This window comes from Brienomyrus brachyistius, chromosome 23, assembly GCF_023856365.1.
Source record: "Brienomyrus brachyistius isolate T26 chromosome 23, BBRACH_0.4, whole genome shotgun sequence".
Classification (NCBI taxonomy): domain Eukaryota; kingdom Metazoa; phylum Chordata; class Actinopteri; order Osteoglossiformes; family Mormyridae; genus Brienomyrus; species Brienomyrus brachyistius.
This window is the reverse complement of record NC_064555.1, coordinates 4,726,741-4,738,036: the sequence shown is the minus strand read 5'-3', so window position 1 is coordinate 4,738,036 and position 11,296 is coordinate 4,726,741. Positions and strand designations below refer to the sequence as shown.

Here is an 11,296-nt window from a genome sequence, read left to right as displayed (position 1 = left end):
CCCATTTACGGGTCATAGCAGGGGTTGTATTAAATTAATACTAAATCCAATATAGATGTTTTCAGATCACTTTAAGCATCAATGTGGTAATAGAGTTTGATTATTATTGCCTCAAATCTTATTAATGAAAGAGCATCGTGTCAGACTCAGACATTATGCAGTTCTATGTCATTGCTGTTCATTTTCAGCTTTAGGTTCTACTTATCCCTCCAATGAGATTTGCTTCGAGCAGGATGGTGGGATGTGTGTATGAGAGAATGAATGGGACAGGAAGAGGGGACCGGCATGATGGGTACACCCCGGTCTTCTGGCGACTCAGCTGGGGCACCGCTGCAGGCTGAGCTCACCCTACCCCCATCTAGGGCCTCATCTGAGACTTCTTCCTCCAGGGAATGTGGTTCACTGCATCCCTGTTGATTCGGATCTTTAACAGCCAGCGCTTCCTTCTCTCCGCCGGCAGCTTGATCGCGGTCCTGCGGGGGGGTCTCGTCAGCGTGCAGATGGCCCGGGTCGGGGATGGTCTCAGCATCTTCAGCGATGCTCCTATTTTCGCTGCGGGCGTCTGTCAAATGAGAGGGTGACAGAAACACCACAAAACTATATGACAAATCGTTCTGAGACAGGAAAGTATCTAAGTGCAGTCCAATACCATATGTCGTCTCATTTGAGTGCCACCATGTTTTAGGTGGCAGTGATAGAGGAACTCAGGAGGAGTTTAACCGTAACCTCTACTCAGTCATGTGTGCTTAATAACATCCCCTCTGTGTACAAAGAACCTGCTGCAGTACTGAGGCTCATGAGACCAAACAATGGTGCTGGAATTTCTACTGAACAATAAGAGCACCAGCAGGAGGATTCCTAGGGTTGTGGTAGGAGGGCTTTAATCCCCCCCCCCCCCCCCCCCCCCATAAAGGTACACTAATTAGTTAACATAGTGTGTTCTCGTTCAGTTTAACTAAAATCAGCCACCCTTGTAATGGCTTAGCTGCCCTTCTCATAAATTTCTAGTGAGCCTCACTCAACTGAGCATCAGTTTAGTTTGGCGTAACTGTATGAGAGCCACCTAGGAGAGGTACCAGTTTGGTGAATAGTCTAAAAGAACCACATAGGACAGGCAGGGCCCAGTTACAGGCACTGTGCTAAATGAGGTAGACCACAAAATATCGTCCTATCAGATAAGTAAGGTACCACGTTACCAAAACAGATAAACTGACCTATCAGAGTCAGGAATGTAAAAGACCGATAAGATGAATTATCAATAACACAGAACAGGAACGGAAACGGGAAACACTTCCATCCTCTGAATAACTTTACAGGCTACTAGAAAAACTCCTGTTACTTATTAACGTCTGACAAGTCTGTACACGTTAATGTTTCCAGACATCACCTAGACTGTAAGACAACCAGTGTTAAAAAGTAAACCAGAGGCAGCGCACTGCAGCTTAAATAAAGAACATGGGTCTACGTGTCAAGTGTGGTTTAAACTTGGACGTTTAGTGACAAGCACATCATGAAAGCTTGAACCCTGTCGTTTAGCAACGGTACACCGAAAGTAGAAAGGGCACGCAACCGAAGCAAAGCGGCCACCTCCGGTTCTCCCTGAAACTAAAGATGTCACATAATCTTGTGTACAGTGACACAAACATGCGGAAGAAAATCGTCAAAGAACTAAGAAAGACCCGCATAACGGGTCAGGTAAAGAATGCGAGTGTATCTTTTACAAGCAAGCATCAAGCCGCACACCTTCTGTCTTTAATAATATTTATTATCCACTAGCATTTAAGAAATAAATGGCATTCCTCAATTTAAAAATTCACAGGTAGTTAAAAATACTTTAAAGTGGCTATTTAATTGGCAAAGTGTAGTTTCAAATGTAAAGTTTTAAGATCGATAAATCAAGGTGAGACAAACAGTAGAGTAATCATGCTGTATGGTAATTTCACAGCATGAGATCCGCGTCCCAGTGGCGATAATAAAAGAGAGAGATGAAGAGCTACAATGACTATACGACAATAAACTCTTTAATAATAAAATACATGCATCCTTTGGTTTTAGATGGCACGGGAATCGAAGTATTAAATATCTGCATTGTTCATTCAATTTCCCTGAGAAAGTTTGCTGTTTCTAAATACCACCGACTTGAAGTTTCTCCGGGAGACACGTAGATAACACGATTACAACTAGTCTGGCAAAGCTAAAAAATTAAACTCAATGCCTTCGGCGATAAACAGAGGTCGTATTCAAAGCATAAGTTTCTGTAAATCCTATTTCGTAAGGTCTGGGCTTTAACAAAGTGGATGTAGCTGCATTTTGACTCACCAACCACACTCGCTCCGTTGGTCTCCTCCGGCTTCGCTCTTGCTCTGCTCCTCTCTCCTGCTATAGTCTGAGTGCTGCTTGAACATCCCATCCTGACTATATGAAGGCAAAATCAAAACGAGCAATTAAAAGCCCGAAGTGTTTATTAAAAAACATACAAATCGATAACTCCCGTGGCATGTGTAGAGTTCAGAGTGACTGTTTGAAATAGTCACTTAACACCTTCATTTCGCCAAACGCGTCTTTACGCATGACTGGCGCCCCGGTGTACGGAGGAGCGTCGGCACGATGTGAATGAGAGACCGTGAGGATGTCCCGGTTATGCTGCTGTTGATGCTGATGTTGATGCTGATGTTTATGCTGAGGAGGACCAGTCCAGGGGCGTGCGTTTCGGAGCCAGCCTGTGCCGAGGAGCAGCCGCCCATGCAGTTCAAGCTATTCACCTGACACCGCGTTTTTTACAGCATGTGTGCAGGATCCCGTCCAACCATTTAAAAATGTTAATCGTAGTTTCGAACATCGCAGATGTGCAACCCTGCACTCACATGATAGGTGGACAACCTCCAAGTTACGAGTCCTTGCCTTGTGTCATATTATTATGACGGCTTCTGGTAAACTAAGACTTTGGACACATAACTTATTAAAATTCGCCCTGGATCAAAAATATAGCTATTCAATGCAACGGTGGTACCTTTGGGCGCTTTTCAGTTCCATAATGCTGCATACAGGTTATTACATTTTTGAGTTGTACACACTTATCTGTAATTTGTCAAAACTTACCATATGTATATGGTCATATAAATTATTTTTAAAATCTCTGTACGTTGTTTTTTTGTGCACAATCTAGAAATAGGCCAATTTCCGTGTTACGGCTATACATGACAAATCTAATCTTAACTTGAAATGGGCACATAAGACCTAGAAACAGCGCCACCTGCAGGATCTAATTACATAACAAATGGTTAACGCTTGTGTGCTTACCATAATTTTATCATTCTTCTGATGGTCGCGGAGGGACATATAAACGCAACAAAATGATGGTGACGTTACAAACAAACAGGGGAAGAGAAACCCATTTGACTTTAATTTATTTCGCAGATCGCCGCTCAGCCGTCCTTATTTTTACGTGTTTTTCTTTTTTATTTTTGTTTAGTTGCTGCTCTCCTGGAAACTGTCCCTTTAAATCTTGGCGCGTCGCTTCTCCTCGCAACGATGACCTCACTGCGCAGCCGCAGTGGATGCCGGGCACTCGGGCTTTTCTCGCTCTGGACGAGTACTAGTACAGGTTGAGGATTTATTTATCTTATGTTACGCTCGGGGTACGGCGGGGGCAGAAAGTACTAATCCGGAGAAAACGGTGAGTGAAGTGCGGGGAGGGACGCAACCCCCCCGACCACATGCTATCCAGCCAGCTTCAGCAGCGCTTCAGAATGGGAGTTTGCAGAACATGTGCAGGACGGAATGTCACTGAACAGAATGTCACTGAAGTGTCGGTGCAGTTTAAGATCCGCTGGCCTCTGGTGTCCTGTCTGACAGTTGCGTGCCCCCCCCGGCTGATGTACTGTCTCTGACACGCAGAAAAAGTCTCTGGAGTCCATCAACTGCAGGCTCCAGCTGGTGATGAAGAGCGGAAAATATGTGCTGGGATACAAACAGACGCTGAAGATGATCCGCCAGGGCAAAGCCAAGCTGGTCATTCTGGGCAACAACTGCCTGGCACTGGGGTAACTGCTGTGTTTTAGCCCGAGCAAATTGTGTTGCAAAAGTGGAGAAAGTGACCAAATCATGGTAAACATGGAGGATGACGGCCCACGTCTTTCTGAGATTAGGTCTCAAACTGTTACTTTATGGCATTAGATCGTGATTTTGATTGGATGTCTTTGTGATGGGTGTGGGTAACACCTCAAACAGCGGCGACACCCTGATATATCACTGACCTGATGATGTTATGTCATCCTTTTCGGGAAATCATAAATTGAGTACTATGCCATGTTGGCAAAGACTGGTGTTCACTACAGTGGGAATAACATTGAGCTGGGAACGGCCTGTGGGCGGTACTACAGAGTGCACGCTGGCGATCATCGACCCTGGTGAGCATCCCGTCAGAATCCATCTTGTGGTGTTTCCACGAGGCAGGCGTCTTTTCAGTTGTCGTTTTCACTGTATCTACCAGTCCAGACTTCGTGTTGTTGCTGTTTAATGTTTAGCTGGATTCCAACATTACAGACCTTGTTCTTAAACTATAAGAACTATTAAACTATATATAACAACCGGACTGTATTTGACCAGTGCCTTGTCTGATCTTAATGGTGAATTGACAACCAGACAGAAATTCCCTGTATGTGCTAACATACCTGACCAAATCAACCAGATTCTGATTCTGCGGCCATTGGGTGGTACGCGACTTCCCCCTACTGGTACGCAGAGGTATAGCTGTATTTAAACGTTGGTCATATGGAGAGCCTAAAATTTTCCGACCTTCCGAACCGTGTAAATAGTTTGAGAACTATTCCTGTACAACTTATTAATTTTACATTTTCCAATCTCCACAGCACTGCATCTGTGTCCTCGTTTCACCACTGATGTATCTGAGAGATTGCTAAGGACCCCCCCACATATCCATACATACATACCAAGACCAGGCTTGAACTAGCAACCTTCTGATTACAGCCACACAGGCTTAGCCCACTGAACCACAAATTGCCCCCAGTCCAATTCCACATTGTTCAAGTGAGAAAACAGGTTGAGACAGTCACTAGAAGAATTGGGGTTTAAGGGACCTGCCCAAGGGCGCTGTGGTGAAATTAGTCAACCAACTCTGGGATTTGAATCACAATCATTGTCCTAATCTTTTGAGCCACACACCAACCCCCTAGAAAGCATGAGTCACATCAACAAAGAAGGTCTTGATCTAGCAGCTTCTGGGTAACGAGCCCAGTATAATCCCGGTACACCACTGCTGCACAAGCTTTGAGATGCAAACTGAATGGTTTCTCCTCGTGTCAACAGTGGGTGAGATATTTCTGAAAACGACAGAAACGCTCCCTTTCAAGGTGCACAGTCGCTTCCTTTTGGTGACTGTTTAACGGTCGGTGAAGTATTTGGGCGCAGATCCTGCCCATGGTCTGAAATCGTGTCATGGGGTGCAATTTCCTTCCCAGATGCTGTCTTATAATAAACTGACTGGGCAGAGACAGGTGAGCTGCTTTTCCTGTGCAGGTGTTTGTAAGAACTTAATGTTTATGAGCCCCGAGGCAAAGAACGTAACGGAAAGCACAGGCGCCTCATCTTTCTGTGGCTTGACAACAGTCCTGCCGTCACTTTGGTGATTCTCAACAACATGCAAACAGCACTGAGACTTTATAAAGACCTTCTGATCTGTTTGCAAACAGCCGGGATACTAGAATTACGGCACCACAAGAGGGACAAAAATCACAGGAGGGAAGCAAGGAAAACGGACAGTACACTAGCCTTTATATGACCATGAGAAGCGAGGCCAGCTCCTTCCCCGTACCTCTCCTCCTGCTAACACTGCAGCGTTTACCCAGCCATGTTACTGCTTGTTCTGGCATATCCTTCCAGTAATTCTTCTCAGACATGAGTACTACAGACCGACGAATTTAAGCAATTTAGAATCCCCACTTGAACCGCTGACTTTCAAAGACCTATTTGAAATGAGATTCTTTATCTTTTGTTTCATACAAATGTATGGCAGAAACAAAACAGCATTCCCCCATGACGATGTTTGCAAGACACATACATTCATTTTACCCTGAAACAAATCCAATAAAAATTGCATATAAAGCACCAGAAATATCCCACTTAAGGAACCTAAAATACACAAGATATGTTCCTAAACATACAAAAATAAAGTGCAGAACAGTATACTGTTTCTCTCACTCACACGCACTCATGTGACCGCTCTCGTACACAAACACCAGATTCCTGGACATGTGTTGAGAGAGAACTGTTACTTTAACGGACTCCGAGGCAAACAACGGCAGCTGCCACATGTCATAACGCACGTGTCAAGGATGGAAAAAAAACCACAAGGGGACGGTTTGCTTTCAAAGTCGATACTCTTGAGAATGTACCGTGATGCAAATCTCCAGGGAAACGCTGCAGTTGCTTATTACCACAGGAGACATCAAGAGGCTTCTGCTCAGCCCGAGGCCCGGCTGTCTGCCACCCCCCTGCCCCGCACGCCTGTCTCCATGGCACCCTAGCCCCAGAGTTAGCTCTCTTCTAATATAAAACACACTGACGGGCTTTTCAATGTCTATGGTTTGCTTTAGAGTTGCAATAATATCAGAATAACTTCATAAAACCATCCTAAGCATAATAAATTAAAAGTATTGGGCGAGGGGGGTGAGGTGGGGAAACGTTAAAAGTCCGCATCCAGCGTGAATTCACAGTCCATGGTGTTTGACATGACGCCCAGTCTCTGGTACTCTGCAACCCGCTTTTCAAAGAAGTTGGTTTTCCCTTCCAGCGAGATGGACTCCATGAAGTCGAAGGGGTTTTCCGCATGGAACACCTGGAAAAGGGATCGGCCACTGAGTACAGCGACACCATAGGACGGCAGGTGCATCTCACCAATAGCAGAGCTCACTAACTTTGGATAATTTGAGGTCTGTGAGCAGGCGGTCAGCAACGAACTCGATGTACTGCTTCATCAGTGAGCAGTTCATCCCGATCAAGTTCACTGGCAGGGCCTCTGTCAGGAACTCCTGAAACAGACGGGTGACATTTACATTTTTTTTTTTTTTTACAAGTTGCTTTTCTCCAAAGCGACATTCAGCTGCAGTAACGAAGCCTTTTTATTCCGAGCGACTGTCCAGGTGTTGCTCTTGGAGCAGTGACAGCGGCACGTGTCACGCCAAGCTGGGTTCCCGCCCCACGGTAGGTCTGGACCGTTATGATGCCGGCGGCTTCCTGTTCAGTGCTCTCCTGACCTGCTCTATCTTGACGGCTTCGCAGATGATATCTCTTACTCGATCTTCTGACGGTTTCTTCTGCAGGTAGCTGTACAGCAGGCACGCAAAGTTGCAGTGCAGGCCCTGGAGAAACAGGAGATATTTTATATTAACGTATTTAGCAGAGACTATTATCCAAAGCAACATAAAAAGGGAGACAGTAGGGTCAGCCTGTCCCTGCAGCAATTGGGGTTAAGGGCCTCGCTCAAGGGCCCAACGGTGACACCAAGCTGGCAATCCAAGGACCTGAACTGATGCCCTTTCACTCAGTGTCCTAACCCACTGGCCACAAAGTGGAGACTATGTGAAGATATTCCCACGCATGGAGCTCAGTCCCACCCACCCGGCTCACCTCGTCCCGGCTGATGAGCTCGTTGGAGTACGTGAGTCCCGGCATAAGGCCTCTCTTCTTCAGCCAGTAGATGGCCGCAAAGGAGCCAGAGAAGAAGATGCCCTCAACAGCGGCAAAAGCTACGATGCGCTCGCCTGTAATGAAGGATACGTGGGTCAGCACCCGATGACCACCGAAACAGAGCAGGACGTGCTGAAAGAACAAGGAACGGTAAACCAGACCGAAAGTGGATTTGGCATCGGACACCCACTGCAGCGCCCAGTCAGCCTTCCGTTTCACACAGGGCATGGTGTGGATGGCATTAAACAGGAAATCTCTGTGGGTGGGGGGGTTACCAAGTGGTCAGGCTCAATCGTACATGATTAGGAGCGTGAATTAAACTCGTCACATGCAACTTCTGCAAGACACCAGGAATGAGCATTGATTATCTGTGGCCAGTTCAACCATTAAAGAGGTGAATGCTGTTATGTTTTACACAGGGTTATCTAGAGCTACACAGATCACATCACATTCATTGACTTGATTTTTCTACGGAGAGACATCAGATCTATTCGGGACATGAGCTGGCCAACCTGCAGTTACAAGTACAGTCCTATAAGCACCACCAGGACCTCTGGTCATAAGAACACTATAACACGCAGAGATAGAGTCGTGATGTCATCACCAACCTCTCCTTCAGGTCTCTGATGTAGGTGTTTATCAACATGCTGTACATCTCTGAATGCACGTTCTCAATGAGGATCTGGAATCCGTAGAATGACCGGGCCTCTGGTATCTGCACCTCCTGACTGAACCGTTGTACCTGAAAAGGAGGAGGTGAATGCAGGGGTCACAGCGACATGGGGAACCAGACTGCTTGGTTTGACCATCTCACACCCCTAATCACACTTCCCGATTGACGCATTGTGCTTAAACCAGCTCATTCGGAATCTTACAGACTAAGCACATGTGGTCTGCTACAACCAGGGCAGACTCACCAGGTTTTCGTTGACGATGCCGTCGCTGGCTGCAAAGAAAGCCAAGACATGGGATATGAAGTGTTTCTCGTCAGCCTTCAGTCGGTCCCAGTGAACCAGGTCCTTGGAAAGGTCCACCTGTGCAGAGCGAGGACACAGTTTTGGTCTTGGTTTTAGGTGATAAGATACCTTCAACAAGCACCTGCTTCTGGAACTACATGCGGCAGAAGCTCAAAGGTTAGCCAGTTATCGGTATCGGCCGAAATTTCCACATCGGTGCACCACTAAGCACAACCGATAAGTAATGTTAACCAGCCTACCATCACGAGTTCAATACTAGACAGACTAGGTTAAAGATTAAAAGCGGGAAAGCAGAATGACGGGAGTGAAGCATGACGGATATGAAAGACCTCTTCAACGGTCCAAAAGGAGGCCTGAGCTTGCTTGTACATTTTCCAGATGTCAGGGTACTGAATAGGGAAGATGACAAAGCGCCGAGGGTTATTCCTCAACAGCGGCTCATCTTCTGCCTCTGTGTTCCCCTGGAAACCGTTCTGCAACATCATAGGGAGTTTAACGTCAACATGCCTCATGCCGCTGTATCCTCACAGAGGTCCACTCAATCAAATTTACCCATGAGACTCCTTTTATACACATCGTCAAACCACCATGTTAAGTCCTCCTGGTTAAGTGCATAAATGTAAGACTTTTTTTAAATAAAAAGGGCACATCGTAACAAGTAAATAAGAAATTCTGACGACAAGTTAAACCACAACCTTTTTATACAAGTACACATCGGTAATTTTATACAAGTACACATCGAACATAAAATGAAAATGATTTTTCAAGAGAAAGAATATTCAAGTTATAAAAGTTCACATTTACTAATATTTACCTAAGAGGAAAATAAGATTTGTAATATAATTAACGTATTTAAATAGCATATTTTTAAACTTGAAAGTAAGGTACATAATTTTTTAAACTAACTTAAGAATATCAGAATATACCTTGATAGCTTAAATTTAATACCAAAACAGGTGCAAGGCTATTTGTGGACTAGTTATGTAAGAAGAAAATCAACATCACATCTAAGCCCTATACATACATACGTACGTTAATTCTCTCACTTGACTATGAAATACTGACAGATAAACACCGTTCCTTCCTGAATTTAGTAATACGTTATTGTTCACGAATGTACGCGGAGGCCAAGCTGCTAACGCGGAGACCCGGCGGGTTACCATCTGGACGGGGCACAGTGCCCCCTAAACGCCAGGTTCCCCCGGCCGCGGCGTCTCTCTCCCATAAGCTTGGTCCCACAAACGACCGGGCGACTCCCTCCCCGGTTTTCACCTGAGACTGCGACGCTAAGTTCTGAGGATCCATGGCAAGAGCGGAGGACAGAGAACCCGGCAACCGCCGAACCCCACTGCCATCCGCACCCCGCTTCCGGGCGATTGACTCTGAGAGCTTTAAGTGAATTTAAAGAGGCGCATGCGTACAAACACGCAAAAAAGGCAAGTAACGTGCGCATGCGTACGTAAATACGTAAAATGTACGTAAGGTACGCATTCCTATGGAAATACGTTAAGCGCGTAAACGCACGCAAAGAAAAGACATCCAAATATAACTGAAAGATGTCTGCAGCATTAGAGTTGTTTTAGTTTGATATGTAGTGCTTGTCGAAGTCTATGTAGAGCCCTAGGTCAGCATCACCGGCGACCCCCCCCTGCAGCATTGTGTAGCTGTTCTGTGCTAGAACGGCAGAGGGCGCAAGTTCTTCTAAGGCAAATATATTCAAACTGTGAAGCGCGAAGGACGTAAAGGAGGGCGTACGTGTGGGGAAAAAGCGGAGAACTGTGGGGGATTTGAGGTGGGAACAGATATACTTATAACTATTAGAAATATTTAAAATTCAGAGGCTTGTAGCATCCAAAAATTTTCTGGACTTTGATATACTTTGTGCAGGAAAACATATACCTTCCTTCTCACAAGGTAGTGGGATCTATGTGTGTGAATGGCTGGGGCAATCAGGACATATTTATCCGCCCTAGGACGGCCCTGTCAAAACGGTTTGAATACCATTGTTCTAAGTGCATATACAGTGCGAGACAAATCAACTGGTAGCCGCTTATGTCGTTTAATGGGTTGACTGGCACTGCTGAAAATGACATATGTACTATTCAAGTAACACAGTCATCCAAAATTTGTACAATCAGTAATGAATAGAGATTTACTACAAATAGCACAATTAACACATCCAACAAAACACATCCTTGATCCAGGCCTTTAATAACCTCTTGGACACAGGCAATCAGCAGTCTTGTCTGTTTGCAGAAGGAATGCTGACTTCATCAAGAGGTTCAGTTACCTCAGCAGCAACATTCCTGTCCTTGGAGACTGTTCATATGAAGTCAGTAGACGGACTGGAAGAGCATGAGAGGTCAAGAGGTCACTGGAAAGTGGTGTGTGGTGCTCTTGATATCGTGGCAAGAGGACTAAATTCCAAGTCTTTGGAGTCCTGGTGCTCCCTGTCTTGCTATCTGCCCGCAAGACATGGACGCTACCCAGTGGTCTGACACAAAGAATGGACTCCTTCGGTACAGTGTTTCTTCAGAGAATCCTTGGGTACCGCTGGTTTGACTTTGTGCCAAATGAGCGGTTGCTAGAGGAGTCCCGAATGAGGCACATTA

The 11,296-nt window shown here is 45.5% G+C and overlaps 1 protein-coding gene and 1 long non-coding RNA gene across 3 annotated transcripts; one reads left to right on the top strand and one right to left on the bottom strand.

Annotated features, from left to right (window-relative positions):
- Positions 1-3,553: 3,553 nt before the first annotated feature.
- On the top strand, positions 3,554-5,520 carry LOC125719185 (uncharacterized). Its single transcript, XR_007385031.1, has 2 exons — positions 3,554-4,409; positions 4,872-5,520. It is a non-coding gene; the product is annotated as an uncharacterized LOC125719185 (long non-coding RNA).
- Positions 5,521-6,379: 859 nt separating this feature from the next.
- rrm2b (ribonucleotide reductase M2 b) lies at positions 6,380-10,096 on the bottom strand. 2 transcript variants are annotated; one of them, XM_048993735.1, is made up of 9 exons: positions 9,957-10,096; positions 9,014-9,157; positions 8,625-8,741; positions 8,316-8,449; positions 7,869-7,963; positions 7,648-7,781; positions 7,275-7,379; positions 6,936-7,049; positions 6,380-6,856 (listed from the first exon to the last, which is right to left on the bottom strand). In XM_048993735.1, the coding sequence occupies exons 1-9, from the start codon at positions 9,987-9,989 to the stop codon at positions 6,704-6,706; spliced, it is 1,029 nt and encodes a 342-aa protein (XP_048849692.1). In that variant the 5' UTR covers positions 9,990-10,096; the 3' UTR covers positions 6,380-6,703. The 2 variants fall into 2 exon arrangements, with proteins under 2 accessions (XP_048849692.1, XP_048849693.1); XM_048993736.1 differs by having other exon boundaries at positions 9,014-9,073; positions 9,957-10,093.
- Positions 10,097-11,296: the final 1,200 nt, after the last annotated feature.

Excerpts from the sequence above, each read along its gene's own strand:
- rrm2b (XM_048993735.1), bottom strand. The coding sequence starts at position 9,989 with ATGGATCCTCAGAACTTAGCGTCGCAGTCTCAG. Across the intron at positions 7,964-8,315 it reads ATCAGAGACCTGAAGGAGAG|AGATTTCCTGTTTAATGCCA; the intron begins GTTGGTGATGAC and ends CCCCACCCACAG. Across the intron at positions 7,782-7,868 it reads CGATGCCAAATCCACTTTCG|GCGAGCGCATCGTAGCTTTT; the intron begins GTCTGGTTTACC and ends CCTTCATTACAG.